The sequence below is a fragment of the Lemur catta genome, chromosome 1 (genome assembly GCF_020740605.2).
Source record: "Lemur catta isolate mLemCat1 chromosome 1, mLemCat1.pri, whole genome shotgun sequence".
Classification (NCBI taxonomy): Eukaryota; Metazoa; Chordata; class Mammalia; order Primates; family Lemuridae; genus Lemur; species Lemur catta.
Window position 1 is genome coordinate 218,142,834 of NC_059128.1, and position 16,155 is coordinate 218,158,988.

At 57.0% G+C, this 16,155-nt stretch overlaps 1 protein-coding gene across 1 annotated transcript in view; it reads right to left on the reverse strand.

Moving 5' to 3' along the window:
• Positions 1-138: 138 nt before the first annotated feature.
• Positions 139-16,155, reverse strand: part of XXYLT1 (xyloside xylosyltransferase 1) — a 160,792-nt gene continuing 144,775 nt past the window's right edge. Inside the window, exon 4 of the mRNA XM_045539990.1 lies at positions 139-1,686. Coding sequence (XP_045395946.1) covers positions 1,290-1,686 — 397 coding nt within the window. The 3' untranslated portion in view covers positions 139-1,289. The remainder of the gene's footprint in view (positions 1,687-16,155) is intronic.

Below are 16,155 nucleotides of genomic sequence, written 5' to 3' on the forward strand. Positions count from 1 at the left end.
TGCTCTGCTACCCTCGCAGACACGCCCTCCCTTTGGTCCTCGGCACCCCGTGAGCTCGCCTCGCTTAACCGCGATCACACTCTCGACACAGAACCTTTATGTCACTGAAAACCATGATCAGACAACAAACAACAGGAATCGCTGTGTCCTCAAAGATTATTTATTAGCTATTCTCATGGTAAAACGAAATAAAAAAGTAAATGAAATTGAAACAAAATAAGATGAAAATCCTGCAACGTTTCTCCCCCCAGGACCTCAGCTGGACCACACGAGATGGGCCCCCAAGGGTTTCACGCTTGCAGCTTATGTACAGCAAAACCCATGAACAGATGCAAAGAAATGACATTTTCATTTCTACTGAGGTATAGGGTCTGATATGGCACAATAAGAAAGTAACGAGGATGAGTTTTTTAGACAAAGAAACTAGAGCCTGTGAGCGGTGCCTCTTCCTAGCCCACACGGTCACACCCGTGAACTGCCGGGCTGCATTCTGGAACGAGTCTTCCCAGTCCAGACAATTCTACTGCACGTCCCTGGGGGTGGCCAAGCTCTGTTCTTTGATGGTGGATTTGATTTCTGACTACAGTCTGGTCACCTGGAGCTGGCTTGGACAAATAAGGGATAATGGCATTCTGTGATATAGTTGGCAGATAAAAGCTGTGAATGCTACAATAATGAGACTAGTTTTCTTACGTGGGCCCTAGCTGGCCCTGAAGGCCTTCTGCAAAGAGGCAGCGATCTTTAAACCCACACCAAGAGATGTGCGCATCACGAGAATGTGTGCACAGCCTCCCAGGGTGAGTATATGGAAGGCTAGCATTTGTCTGGAAGCTTAAACTCTGGGCTGGTTGTTAAAACCCTGGCTCACCAGGTGCTAAAGCAGTATTGTATGTTCTTTCTTGCAAAATGGAAGCCTGTCAATTTAAATTACATTTATATTGGTCCAAGAAAGGCTGGGTCTTAAAAGGATTTCCATTCCTTGGGGGTGGACAGCAAGGGCACCATTTTCTTTCCTTCCCTCTCTTCAAGTGCTGGTTTCCTAGTGCACTGGAAGGAGACTACGAGTTTGTCCTTCACGAAGCCTGGCCTCAGGGGAAAAGGGTCCCCAGCACCAGCAATGCACAGGCTGGTGCTCAGTGGGTGGCCCTGGGACAATGACCCACTGGGTGGGAGATCACAGCACCTTGATCACAGAGGACTTCCCTGCAGTGTCTCTCTGGCAGTTCAGATACCGCTGGGGCTGTCCTGGACAATCCAGAGGCCCCGAGGGCAGGGCAGACCAGATGTCCCTAGTCCTCAGGGATAGGGGTGTTGCAGTTCCCGTGATAGATCTTGACGTGGCCCTCACACCGGAAATAGGCCTCGAAGACGTCACTGTAGCCGTGGTCCCTCCACCAGGTGCAAAGCTGCCGGTTCCAGGTACAGTCCAGCACGTGGAACAGCTCGGGATGCTCCATGCCGATCATGGTGAAGAAGTCCTGGTCCCCGAGGTGGCCACGGAAGTGGTACTTGTCGGCGAGCTGCTGCACCCGTGCTGGCTCCAGCAGGCGGCTGTAAAGCGGGGACTGGCGCATGGCCTCCAAGTTCAGCAGCATCACCCCGCTGTTGAAGCCAGGCAGCCCCTCGGGGGGTGGGCCCCCAACCCTGGTCTTGGGGTTCTCATTGCGGAACTGCCAGAACGTGTGTCTGTGAAGAGAGAGAACAGATTTAGACCAGTGTGCCGGGGGTGAGACAGCTTCCCTGGGTCTCCACGATCGCCCTGCAGGGAGACTCCGTTTCCATCCTGGTTTCACAGCCACAAAAGCAGACATTCTGCCACCAGCATGTGGCAGAGCGGGAATGTGAACCCAGGTCTCTGGACTCCAAGCTCTGTGTTCTCCCCACCATTCTCTGCTGCCTCAGGATGACGAACACAATGTCATCATCCTCATCTTCTTTGTCATCGTCCTTGCCATAGCTAACATTTGTATGGGCTTGGGATGTACCAGGCAGTATACAAAAGCAGCTTATTTTTACCCTTCTCAAACGCCCTAAGAGATAGTGACTCTGTGAGATGATACATCATTTCACAGCTGAGGAAACTGACGCCCTGAGAGGTTAAGTAACTTGCCTAAAATCACACAGCAGCAGAAGCAGGGACTAAACCAGACACCTGGCTCCAAAGTCCGCATTCCTAACATAGCAACAATTAGGTAGAACTTTCTACTCCCTAGTCTTTGTCTGTGATCTTGAAAAGGAGAAGGAAGAGAGAAGTAGGGGAGTGATTCTGAATGGTGACCTGGTCAAGACGTAGGAGGCTGAACACAGCCTGAGACAAAACCATTTTCTGCTTTGGGACAAGCCTCATTCACTGAGCCCCCCAAACCCAGCATTTCTGGAAGGCTGGGCAGAGCCTGGGGGCTCACCAAGAGCTCAAGGCACACCAAGGGTAAGGGTGAAAGGCAGCTGTAGAAGGGCCAAGTAGGATGATGGCTATTTTAGTGGGAATGTCACAATTTCAATTTCTCTCTAGGCAGATTCAGAAATCCAGTCTAGGGTCACAGTTCATGGGGTGTTCTAGCCAGAGAGACCCTCTATCCAGATGCTTCCATTTGGAGGAGGGAAGAAAGACCCAGCCACCTTCCTGTGAGTCACAGTTAGAGCACTGGCCGCTCTGCCCTCCAGCTTCCCGAATGTCGAGGTCTCGTGTGTGCTGCGAGGGGTGCGCAGGGACACCCACGCCTGCACCCACGGAGACGAGGTCACGGCAGGAGTGCCTGTGACTTGCAGGAGGGAGGAACACCAGAAGGCCCATTGTCAGGGAAGGGGGAGGGGTGAGAGGGGTCCCCAGGGTGGGGACGACATCCTGGCAGCACCAACTCTGCTCCTTAGCCTGGAGACGCGCAGCCCCGGGGTCCTGGGCAGAGTAACTTCCCCAGCCACCCAGAGCACAGGACCTGCGTGGTGAGGTGGAGGGCGCAGGGGACAGGAACCAGAGCCCCAAACTAGGGGGCAGCAGCAGGGCCACTTCCCAGCCCCAGCACCTTTCTCTGTGTCTGGGAATGGAGAAACCTTCCTTGAGGTCTCAAGTATCACAAAGGTGCCGAGAGTTCGATCCTGGCGAGGGGACAAGCATTCCCTTCGGACAGGCGGAATCCAGGGACTTCCTTGTTGGAATCTCGCGTGTGTGGACTGTGAGTGGGAAGAGCTCCGGCGCCTGTCTGGCGATAACAGCCCTGGCAGGAATGAGCTTCTCGGGCAAACTGAGGTGTGGTCATCTTCCCAGCCACAAAGCCTGCAGGGACGGGGTCACGCAGGGTTGGGATGCAGTGTGGCCAGTGTTTGTTCGTTGTACCCTATTTCTTGCAAATGGTTAATTTCAGGACCAGGTTGAAAACCAGCAAAAATCTTACCAGACAGACCAGGGCACCACGTGGGAGAGGAGGGACCCTCCGACTAGGGGGAGCAGGTGCTGTCCCACCAAGGTGCTTGACTCACCCCCGAGGGGTGGAAGCAGAAGCATTCCGCAGTGGGGAGAGACCCAGGGGAGGGAGGACGCGCGGTGCAGGGAGGCAGGGCCCGTGTCCGCAGAGGGCGCAGTGCCAGCCCACCGGGCCAGCTGTCCTTTCCACCAGCTCCTCTCTTCCTCCTCAGAAGGCCCAGGAGAGGGAGAACTTGCCCTGCTCGGGGTGCAGTCTGTGCAGCCTCCTGCTTCCGCAGCACCTTCCGCTGGCAGGGCAGGGCTCAGGAAAGACGATGGGACTGACAAGGAACGAGGGACAGGCAGGCATGGGTCGGACTGCGCAGCCATCAGGGTTGGGTGGAACCAGGGAGCAGGACCCTGTGAGGACACGATGCTGCCGCCGCTGAGCCTGTGGCCTTACTGAGCACTGAGCCCACCCGCCCGATCTACCAGGGGGTCGAGTGAGGAGCAGGAACACGGAGAGGCTCAGACACGTAGAAGGGCTCCCGCTCTCCTGCAGGCTGGGAGCAGAGAGGCCACCCATAGTCCCGGGCACCCTCACCAACCTCAGCAGGGAGGCTCTGAAATCTTCCCTGTTTGCAGCAAGAGCAATCTAAGAGTGCGCTGGCACCAAGCTTGCTGGGCTCAGGACACAGGGGCCAGAAGCAGAGAGATGAGGACGGCACATTCTTCCAGGAGACCATAACCCAGGTGGCTCTTTAGGAACAAAATGCGCAGCATCGCCACTCCATCAGGGTGAAGAGGCATTTTATAATAAAGAGCCAGAAAGAGCTGGTCTGGGCTGTCAGCAGGAGAAGCAGAGGAGAGACAGGAAATTGGAAATGCAAGCTGCCCAGGCTGTCCACTGAAGCAGAAACGCAGCCTGAAAAGGAACCAATATTCTCCAAGCACAAAGTATTTCCAGGGTGCCCTTATTCAAAGCATTCCTACTGTTCCAAAAGAAACCCAGAAAAACTGGGCGGTCACTGAGGGGAATGGAGGGGCTCTCCGGCCTCCCTGTCAGCTGGTTCTCATAGAGGAATCGCACCAGCCTTGGGCCAGAGAGAATGATACAGGGACATGCGAGGAGCTTCCATCCCACGGTAACCGGCCTAACTAGGTGGTACCACCCGTTCCTCGGAGGCCACGCCCTCCTAGACTCTTCACCTCGGTGCCTTCTCCCTGAAAGAACTGCCTGTGCTGTGACAGAGGGAAGGGCCCTCAGTAAGTCAGGGCAGGGCTTCTGATCTCTCAGGTCCCTTTCATCCAAGTGCCTCAGATTCCGCGGGCTAATGTTCCAAGGAGCAGCTCTTGAATTTCAACCTTATTATATTTCTGAATCTGGCTGGCATGCCCCGAGGCCAGGGGCACTGGGGACCAGGCTGCCGGGCGATGAGGCCCCTGCTGGCCCTTCCCCAGCTCGGGGGCCGACCCAAGGCCACTATGAGGCAGGGCAGTGAGCACCCAGACGCCTGCCCCTTCCTCACAGGGGCCTGGGCTGACCACACATGTCCACGGGCACTGCTGGCGGCACATGCGGAGAAACATTTGTATGAACACAGGGATCTGGTTCTGAGTCCTGGACCTTCCAGAAGTTTCTCCCATTAACCTCCCATGCCCATAACCCAGCCGCATTGCCCTAAATGTCTGGATCTGAGCCTGTGCAGAGTCCTGTTCCCACCCTCCAGGGTCACCTGGAGACCCATCCTAGGCGGGATGAGGCTTTTTGCCCCCTTGAGAAATAATTTCAACTGGGAAACAGATGGTCCGTTGCAAATACTGCGTCTTTCCAGAAGTCAATGAGGCCCACTGGGAAAATGCAAATTAAGAATTTTCAAGTACATTCTTCCGGTTATGAATGACAAATTTTCTTAATTTTTTATATCAAGTATGTCTTAATAATCATAAAAATCCTATTAAATACCAGGGAACTGGTTTTCATGAAGAAAACCCATCTTTATGGAAAGGAGTATTGGAAACAATTTTGAAAATAAAGTCACTTCCTCCGTTCAGGTCTCTCCACGGTGATCAAGGACAGGGTCGCTGCAAGAAGGGCTCTCGGGCAGAGCCCTGGCCAGATCTAAAGCTCGTGCTCCCCAGAAAAGAGCACACGCTGCCGTGAACGATTCCTTCCTCCTCCTCCCGCCACCCCACACACAGACCCTTTTGCCTCTGACTCGTCAAGATTTCCTCTCCTGGCTTGGCCTTTCTTAGCTCCTAAGGCTCAGAGTTCTCCACCTGCACTTCTGAGAGGGAAGAAGCAGGGATGGGAACACACACTGAGCCCAGGCAGCCTGCGTGAGGCTCCACAGGAAGGTCCTAGAAGCCTGTGCTGACTTAGGCTAAGTTCAAGCTATAGACTGTCAGGCAAAGAAGACTCCATTTTAGGCCCAAGATTCATAAGGACAAGCTCGTACGTGTCATGTGGCCTTGCCGTGGCCTCCCCTCCAGTGTCCCTCAGCCTGAGCGCAGAGTCACCAAGGAGCAAACAAGGCCGGGCCTCCTCCCGGAGGAAGCCCTCTGGATGCTGCGTAACCATAACCGGCAGAGGCTGGAATCAGGAAACAGTGTTTCCCTTGTGCCGGGGTGTGTGTACCAGGCCCAATTAGCTCTTGTTTGACTTGGAAGGGACCCCGTTTTCCAGCCGTCTGAGATGAAAGGCCAGGAGTGAAGGGCAGTGCGTGGTGGCTGCCTGGCATTTCATCCAGCCCAGGCCCTGAGGGGTGACCTAGGGACAATTCTGGCCCAGAGGCTCTTTGGACACCCTGGGTCCTGGCTGGGTGATGTGGGATAATTTCAGACCTATGACACTATGTCAGTCTTGCCTAGAGCTGAGGCTGAACCTCTGGGGGACAGGTGTGGACCTGCAGTCCCGTGGGGGCCCACTGCCTCGTGGTAGCAACTTAGGGAGGGCAGGGACTTCTTGGAGCTGTGGGGCCACTGCGAAGCCTCACACTGCCCCTGTCCCTAGAGCATTCCTCACTGCCAACAGTCACCACTGACTCTTACCAGGAGCGCTTGATAGCAAGGCCTGAAGCAGGCCTAGGTCCCCAGCTCTGCTAGACAGAGAAGGTGAGAAACGTTCCCAAAGCCACACAGGCTGTTAGTGGTAGGACCAAGAGGGGCGCCTCATGGAACCACAGTCTACTAGAACCTGAAGACACTTAGACACTCCCAGTTCCTGTTCTCACTTTACAGATGAGGAAGTTGAGGCTCAAAAATCACCCTGCCCAGAGTCATGCAGCTGGAAGGGAAACCCCGCGTTTCCAGGCAAATCATTTATGCTTTTCCACAAACGCCCCCGCCCAGAAAAGGCAACTGCTCCCTCCTGCCCCCCTCAAACAAGCCTGTGGCGCGGTGAGGCCGCACTACTCGGGCAAGGCCGGCCTTTCCGGAGGCGCAGTTTGTGCTTTCCCTCTGGGGACTTCCTCCTCCAAGCCCACCACGCTTGCCCTGGGAAAGGGAACTGGGTGCCCAAGGACGGCCAGGCCTTGCTTGGGCAACAGAAGGGAACTAGAGCAGATGGTAGCCATGTGCTTGCCCTTGTTGGTCGGACCTTCTAGGAAACACGTGTTTGTTTTTAAATACCCGCCCTCTCTGCAGGCCAGCAACTGAGTTTCCAAACCACGACATCCCCAGAACTTGGAGAGGGCAAGTGGGGGGCCGAGGCAGGGCCCTGTGCTTCCCAGGCCGAGAGAGCAGCCGGCATCAGTCCTCAGTGCTGCAAGCAGGGTGCTGGCAGGAGAGGAGAGGACTTCTGGGGCACTGGGACCCGCCAGAGACCCTGTGGGGGAGGCACCTTGCCGAGGGCTTCCTCCAGGCCCTCCTCCCACTCAAGCCGCAGCCCCAGGGCCTCTCCCCAACCCCAGCCTCCCCAGAGCCTCTCCCTGTGCGGAAGGCTGCAAAGGCCCCTGCTTTGCAAATCCGAGCACCCCTGAGCCCCTTCCTCAGCCTGAAAGAATGGGGTTCAGGGGAGTGGGAGGGGAGGCAACACCTGCTGAGTAGATGTGTATCGCATTAATCGGGACAGTGTCACCACCCACCCCACAGCCTCCTGTTCTGGGAGGTGAAGAAACTTACACGAGGTCAGGAGCAGACAGCGGCACAGGGATTGGAGCTCAGCTGCACACGTTCCCAAAGTCCGTGTTTTCTGAACTATGCTGTTGTGGCCTTCAGCTAAGGAAGGGAGCATCCTGGCAGGGCACGGGATAGCTGGTAGATGGGCCATGCCTTCCAGAGAGCTGCCTCTCCTACCGCCTGTGCAGCAGGCCCTTCATCTCACCCGTGAGACCACCGAGCTCTCTGTTAATTTGCTAGGGCTGCCGTAGCAAAGCACCACACTGGGCAGCTCTTCTCTCACGGTCCTGGAGGCTGGAAGCCCAGGCGAGGGTTGGCAGGGTGGCTCCCTCCGACGGCTGTGAGGGAGAACCCGGCCCACGCGGCTCCCCTAGCTTCCGGGGGTTTGCCGGCAGTCTGGCAGTCCCTGGCGTCTGCTGGACCACCCCGATGTCTGCCGCCCTCATCTTCACACGGCCTTCTCCCTGTGTGCGTGGGTCCCTGCGTCCAAACATCCCTTTCTGGAAAGACACCAGTCACATTGGACGAGGGGCCACCCTACGCCAGTGTGACCTCATCTTAGCTAATTACATCGGCAACAACCCTGTTCCCAGAAATGGTCACATCCTGAGGTGCTGGGGGTAGGACTTCAACATACGAATGGTGGGGGACACAACTGAACCCATAACACTCTCCAACAGGGAAGCTGCAGAAAAATCCCACAGTTCATTTGCATCCTGTTCTCACCGTCCGCACAGTCGGACGGCACCTGTGGGGGCCAGAACTGCCCTCAGCGAACTCCCTGAGCCCTGCTGCTCCCAACGGGCTGAGAGAAGACGTGCCACAGTGGGCTGGGCAGCCTCTGGCCAGGAGGGCGGCAGGAGGCGGCGGGTGTCGGCGGCAGGAAAAGGGAAAAGCAGAGGATTTGGAAATGGTGTCGGGGTGGCGCTGGGCGACAGCAGAGCGATGTCCAGAAGCCGCGCTGCCACAGCTCCTGCTCTTACCGAGACGTGCAGGAACACCAGGGAACACACCGAGCTGAGAGAGGTCACCGAATATTTAACAAAGCATCTATTGGACCTAGCAGAGAAGGAAGTGAGTAGAACATCCCTGTCTTCCGGAAAGTGGTGGCCAATGGGGAGATAAGACTCCCCCACGGGAACCAGCCAACAGTGGCCGTCTGCAATTTAGAACCGGACACCCGGACTCCGGCCAGTGTGTGAGCTTCCAGGCCTCCCAGGGCCTTGGTTTGCTTGGAGAGACATGGGGATGGGGCAGAGATGACGCTCCACTGCAGGGCGGGGGTGGCACCCCAGGAACAGCCCCATGCACAGACCGCACCCACCATGCCCACGAGGAGTGGCCCTGACAATGCTCAGCCACAGAAGGGACGGAGCCACCAACACCCCTCCCTGCCCAAGCTCCTCTCAAGGTGTGGTGGCACCTCAGGGACCAGCCCTCCTCCACCCAGACAGCCGACTGGAGGTTTCGGCTTCAACACGGCTTCCTGCTTCAGGAGTCTGGAACGAGAAAGGTGACCCACATTGCCTTCTTCCCAAAGCTGCATGAGCTGCGACCAACCCATCCCCGTGGGACTCTTGTGAAACTTGGCACATGCTGGAACCATGGAGGCTGAACACCCAACAGTGAGGCTTCTGACCCTCCGAACTCCCCAGTCCTCCTTTTCTCCAGAGCCCTCCGGAAGGGCAGGCGGCCAGCCTGAGGCCTCCCCGCGGCTGCTGCCTGTGCCCTCAGGGGGAATGTGACGCCCTTCTCCAAGGCTTCAGCCTCCGTTCTCACACAGCCAGGGAGCAGAGTGTCTCCTGACCCGCCGTTCCCCGCACCCAGCCTGCCTGGGCATCTTGGCTATGTGGCCTTCCCCCGACACCCGCTGCCCAGGGCTGTGAAAACAGGTGGGTGGGGACCAGGGAACTCACCCTCGCTCAGTCCCACAAACAGCCCCAGAGCATGTATGTGCCTGAGTGGGGCTAGGCCCTGGGAGGGCTGCATGGGGCACTTGGGGAAGGACAAGGGACAGAGATGATGGTGGAGGAGGCACAGGAGGGCCTTCAAGCCTAGGTTATTACAGGGAGGGTGGGGCCAAGAACTGTGACAGCAAGGCTGGGGGTGGCAGGAAAGGGAACGTCCTGTTTAGTCTCCAACAGGGGCCAGCAAGGACATGGCATGAAAAAGCCCAGCAGGTGGCTGGATGTGCAGGCCACAGGCAGAGAGCACAAAGCAGGCATGACAGAATTCTAGAGAGTTCCGACATTTAGGGGGTAGGAGAAGAGGAGCCAGGAGAGATACAGGACCTGCAGGCCCGCTGTGCCCACTCCAGCCTCTGACCCAGGGGCCCAGCCAAAGCGCCTCCAGCCTTTCTCGCCCACCTCCTCACCCCCGTCCACCCTGGTCTTTCTCTGGGCCTTCTTTCCCTGGATGGGACCCTCCAAACCCTCCTACTGATATCAACTGCCCACTCTCTGCCTCTCATGCAAACACTCTGACCTGGTGGTGCCAACTACTTCAATATCCCCCCTCCAAGTAGAGACCAATTCTGCTGCGCCCCGAGTCCCCAGGGATGCACTGTCCCTGCTCCACGTCCAGAGCTGTCCTCCCCGCTGTCCATTGCAGCATGGCAGCCTGGTGCCTCCTTGTTGGTCATAGCTGCCCACCATCCATATCCTCCTCCTCTCTGCTCTGTCCCCAGGGGCACCACCAATAATTCCAAAGGCCAGGCCGATGGCCCTTCCCCCCCGCCGGCCACAGGCTCCTCAAACCCCGCCTGAGTGACCCACTCGGCTCTCCATGAACCTGCCAGCCCAGGCACTCTGCTCCAGTGGCAGCAACTCAGGTCCCTCTGACACCATGTCCTGCCTTTCCCGCGGAACCCACTCACAGCCACTTGGGAACCTCTGGTGCCCACCTCTCCCACCCAGGGGTCCCCCCAGGTCCTCCTGGCTCCCCATCCCCAGCCTATCCTGCCCCCCAGTGCCTCACCCATGCCGAGGCTTTGGCAGTGTTGAAAGCGGCAGAGGACAAGAACTTGGAAATGCTGCAGGAGGAGACAGTGACCTTTGAGAGAGGTGAGTGACAGAGACCAAGAAGCTGCACACACAGCACTGGGGAGCAGGCGAACGGGAGGAACAGATGCAGGGCGGGCAGAGGGAAGGATATCTTACCAAGAGGGGGGCTGCGTGTGTCCGCATGCCCAGGGAAAGGCTGTCTATGCCAGAGACGGATAGACAGACTGAAGAGAGAAGAAATACGGGGAAGTGGCAGGGTGGGTTCTTCAGGAAATGGTGACGATGATAACGGCTACTATTTAGTGAGTGCTTACTATGTGCCAGGCCCTGTTTTAAGTCCTGAAATGTGTGCAACAAGCAGCTGTGGTGACTGTTGTCTCCGTGTCACAGGGGAGGACGCTGAGGTAGGGCTGTAAATCTCGTGGCCGAGGGCAGGACAGGGAGGGGCGCTGGGCAGAAGAGCCGGCTGAGAAGAGGGAACCCTGGGGTCAGGGAGCAGAGAGGAGGCTGTGGCTCCGAGGTGGGGTCCGGAAGGGAGAGGTGACGCCATCTATGGAGAAAGAGGGGCCACGCGCAAATGAGGGCTTGAGAAAGGCAGGGTTAGTTCCAAGGGCCCCAGGTAACAGAGTCAGGAATCAGTAACGGGCGAGTAAAGGGAGCTGAGGGCGACGTGCAGTCAGGAAACTCGGGGGCCGAGAACCGGACCGTGTCTCACTCACCTTTGACTCGAGGGCCTGGCGTGGGCCCCTGACTCACAGAGGGTCCTTCCAACTGTTAGTTTCAGACGGATGGGTTAACGAGGGAAGGAAAGAAGGAAGGAGTCTAAAACAGTGGCCGAGAGCCGTCGGGGTCTTCACCAGACAGGAGCCAGGTCTCCCCCAAGGTGAGGGTGGGGACGGCGAGGCAGAGAAGTTGGCCCCACGAGCCCAGGAACCCCCGTGTGTGATGAGACGCCCAGAGTGACAAAGGCTAGGGATGGAGGGGCCCGGAGGGTGACCCGACCCAGGGAGGCCCACGGCTCTCTGGACAAGGCCCTGCCTTGCGCTGGCCCTGGAAGACCCTCCGGCCTCCGGTACCGGAGCTTGTACGTCACCGTGAGGCGCAGCTCAGTTCTGGCGGGAGCCCGGACCCGACCCACGACCACAGAGCTGACAGCCAGGGCTGGAGAGGACCCGCGTACACTCAGCTGCTCAACCGACCCTGCCCTGGATTTAGGGACGGGAAGGGACCATCGTCAGGGTGAAAGAAACCGGAGAGTCACCTCAGAATCGGCTCACTGCCCCCGACAGCCCCATGGCATCAGAGGTCACCATGGAGAGTGCCTGGGACAGCGGAGGGTGTTTTCCAGGACAGTGAGGGGAACTACGCGTGCAGTGAGCATGGTGGGAGGGGCAGTGTGTGTTCATTGTGTCCCCAGTTAAACCCAGTCACTCCACACCAGTGCCCTTCACCCTTGCAGGAGCCTGAGGCTGCAGAGGCCACCTGGGTGTGGCTCACCCACGTGCAAAGGTGCAGGGCAGCGTGGCCACCGAGCAACATGTGCTACTTCTCGAGACCAGAAGAAATCGGAGCAGCACCCCTCGATTCCATGTGACTTCGGCTGTCCCTGCTCGCTCTCCTACACGTGTAAGACAGTAATTGGCACATTGGCACAGACGCCGAGGAGCTCCTATTGTCGGGCACAGAGCAAGGCACGGGGAGGACGGCCAAGGGGAGACCCAGGTCTGCCGCGGGCGCCCGTCGTGGGGCGCCCGTCTCACCGTGCCTGGAGCTCCCCTGGGATCTCGCTAAACGCAGATTCTTGCTCAGACACCACATTTCTGACAAACTCCAGGGAATGCTGAGGCTGCTGGCCTAGGATCATACTCAGAAGAAAAAAAGAGTGTTTTTATTATTTGTATAAATAGATGAAAACCACAAGAGTAGCAAAAACATTATTTTATCCTGAAAATGGCCATAAAATAGTTGGCAGCAGCCTGCACAGCCACTCGCCAATTGCATACAAACTCTACGCTAACACTTGTCCCGCCTGCTCACTCTGTCACAGGGCTGGGTGACAGAGGGGAAGGCCCAGCCCCGCCACCTGCCCTCCCACGTCAGCAGTCAGCCTGGCACGCGTCAGATGTCCACTGCCTTGAACAAGCTGCCAGTGTACGTGGGGTTGAGAATGCAGGTTTTGGGGCAGACGGTCCAGGTCTAGGGGTCAAATCCTGGTCTTCTGTTTACTACCCTGGAAAAGGTACTAAAACTCTCTGTGCTTTAGGCTTCTTGACTACAAACAGGTGACTATACTCAGCACGCTGAGATGAGATAAGGAAAGCCACGGGCATGCATCAGGTTCAGCTATCCCTGTGGTCCCCAACCCCTGGTCTGTGGAAATATTGTCTTCTGTTAAACTTAGGAACGGGGGGTGGGGGTGGGGGGCACAGCAGGAGGGGAGCAGCAGGAGAGTGAGCGAATCCCCATCGCTGGTATCACCACCTGAGCGCCGCCCTCCCCCCCACCCGTCTGTGGAAATATTGTCTTCCGTGAAACCGGTGCCTGGTGCCAAACAGTTGGGGACTGCTGCTCTACGCCACACACACTTCCCTGTCATCTGCGGCAGGCAGTGGGCCCTGCAACAGGTCCACCTGGCTCTGTACCCACCAGCAAGGTGACCCTGGGCAAGTCACTTCCCTTCCTGGACTAAATGGACTAATCGGCCCAAGGATCCTGAAAGCCTACAAGTCTATGCCAGGACTAGGATTTGCTGCCCAGAGAGCTTTTGGGGACGAACTTCAAGAGAACATGAGGATCACTGGACTCCAGCGACTGACCTCTCCGCTGTGTCCTCAGTGTGTATTCAACACTGCTGTTGCTGTCACCTGCTTTCACTCCGTGTGTTGGCAAAGCCCCACCATGTATCCAGTGTGGGGCATCTGGGTGGTTGTCCATTATAAGGACCTCAGCAACATGCTGTGCGTGTCCAGGGGCAGCCGGCAACCACTGTACTTGCTTGTTTCTGCTGAGTCCTTCTTAGTTTTGTCCTATGTGGGTATTTGTAGATTCAGGTTTCAGGAAACAGAGGTGGATCAGACTTAGTTTTCTGCCTCCCTCCCTGAAGGACTGGGGGGCCCAGATGAAAGACCTCTCCCAGCCTGCCCTCAGCCAAGGCCCCCACCCCCACCCCCAACAGCAGCAGCGCTGTGGACCCTCCCCTCCCCCAGGTCACAGGCGGCACAGGCCCTAGGCCTCAGCCACATGCTCAGCTCACCCCCTCCCTGCCAAAATGACCCCTGGGGAAACCACGCTCGGGTCCCCCACACCAGATGCCTGTCTCCCCACCAACTCCTTCTCGGAAGTCAGGATCATCACTATACCCAAGTCATCAATCAACATTTGTTCAAAGCCTGTTATGGACAAGCACCGTGTGCCTGAAATGACGAGGACAAGAACACCTGCCCTTACTCTCTGGAGCCATGACTCAGTGGCATGTATCTTATCCCAATTCCTCATGGCAACCACCCGTGTCAGCATTTTTCCACTTTACAGATGAGGAAATGGAGGCCCAGAGAGGTTAAGTGATGTCCTTGTGGTCACGCAGCCATCCTGCGAGGCTAAGCCCAGGGGTCAGGTGCAGGGGCAGGGGAAGCTCCCTGCTTCACCTTTTGCTCCACACAGAGAGCAGATGGGGTAGGAGGGTATTCATCTCTGTGCTCTCACTAGTTCAGAGATGGAGTGAGAAACATCCTCAGAGAATGGATTCCCAGAGGGCTTTGGTTCTCTGAGGAGACGGGGAGGGCAGAAGACAGGACACGAGATCTGGATTTCACCAGCAGGCCATGGGTGCAGGTGAAGGGCAGCAGGGCTGGCCAGGTGCTTCCCGCCCCTGGCACACTTAGATGCAGGAAGCTGGTTCCAGTCATGGCCCAGGCCCTAGCTAGACCCCAAATCTTAGAGCTAAAAAGACCCAGAGATCACCTGGGAAGACAGAGCGTGGAAGCAATGTGGGCAAAGTCTCCCAGCCAGCATAGAACAGCTCACAGGCCAGGGTACCTCACAGCTGCCTGTGGTCTTTCCCAGGCCAGCGAGAGGGCAGCCCCAGCTTGCTTTATCTCACGCTTTCCAGATTGAGGAAAACCATACTCAAAGGTCATAGCCCATCCCATTTTTTCCCTAAAATACTTAGGTCGGCCCTTCTGCCTGTTCTTCACTTACTACAATTTAGTGAGTTTAACCATCCAAGGATGTTCGCAGCAAAATTCCCCCCACTACACGCAATCACCAGGCTCCTTCAGCCTTTGAGACCAAACCACAGCCGTCCACGCCAACCCAACTGTTCAATCGGGCATCAGGGACTAGGACATTTCTTGATAGAGACCCTCATCCCGTGGAACCCACCCTGGATGGACGGCCATTCCCAACAATGGGGACATCACACCTCGGCTCCTGGCAGGGAAGCTTCTCTGATGGTGCCCAAGACAGCAGCTCCCACCCGTCATGAAGCCGAGGGCAGGGCAGGGAGGCCAAAGGAGCAGCCACTCCCAAAGTCTCTCAAATCTCCAGAGTCTGTGCTTCATCTGAGCGGCTGCAGAGTTTTCACATGGCTGTAACCTTCTCCAAAGCAAAGGGCAATCCCGTGGGATTTACATTATCAAGCACTCAAATCCTCTTGCGTGAGGTCAAGTAGGAAAAGAAGTGATTGCCATTTGAAAGTTCAAGCTGGGGACAAAAGGAGGCTGAGTGAGGTCCCTGCAGAATGGTGGAGAGGAGCGTGGGCTTTGGAGAGATGATATCTGGGCTTGCCCCTGGCTCCACCCCTTTCTGGCCTCTTTGCAACTCTTGGGGATGGTGGCTTGCCACCAGCATCACAGTCCTGGTCCCCATCCCTGGCCCTGCCACCCTGGCTCCAAGCTAGTTCAGAAAACAAACCCATCAAAGGTAGCCAGGCATGGAATCTCAGCTTCTCCCCCAACCCTCATTTTCTGGAGTGGAGGCTCTTTCCCCACCTCTAAGCCTGCGAGTGCGTTTCGGCAGAGACCACGTACCTGTGGGGGAAGAGTCTGTCCAGGTCTATTCGACAAGCACAGCCGTGCAGTCAGACAGCAAGGGAGCCGGGGCTTAGCTCCCCATGCTCCCCGACAGCTCGGAGAGCCCTGGCACGCCCGTGGGCTGTGGTGAGCAGCTATGTGCCACAACCTGAGCCACACTCTACGGTGACAACCCTTGTAGAGTCCAGGACTGATGCAGCAAGACCACACCTACACTTGGGCTCATTCTCACCACTGCATCAGGGGCTGGCCCAGAGTTTGGTTCAAAACTCTCAGGCCCTACCACCCTCATGACCTGTTGGCTGTGGTTATGGCCTGGCTGCTGTGAGCGCTGACCTCTTGCTCAACACAGTACAGAGGCACCTGAAGAGCTGCTGGGCTAGCCTCCTCCCCACCCAAGGCTGGCCCCTGAAGCTGCTGCCCCCATTCACCTCTGCCCTCGGCACTGTGCAAGCCTCGTGGAGGCCAGCCCCTCATTATAACTCTGGGATGCCCCAAGACACACAAGACCCACACTTGACTTTTTAAGCCTCTCTCCTTCCAAGGGCTGCCGGGGCCTGTGCACAGGGGCAGGTGCATTTAAGGCCATTTGTGCAGACCGAGC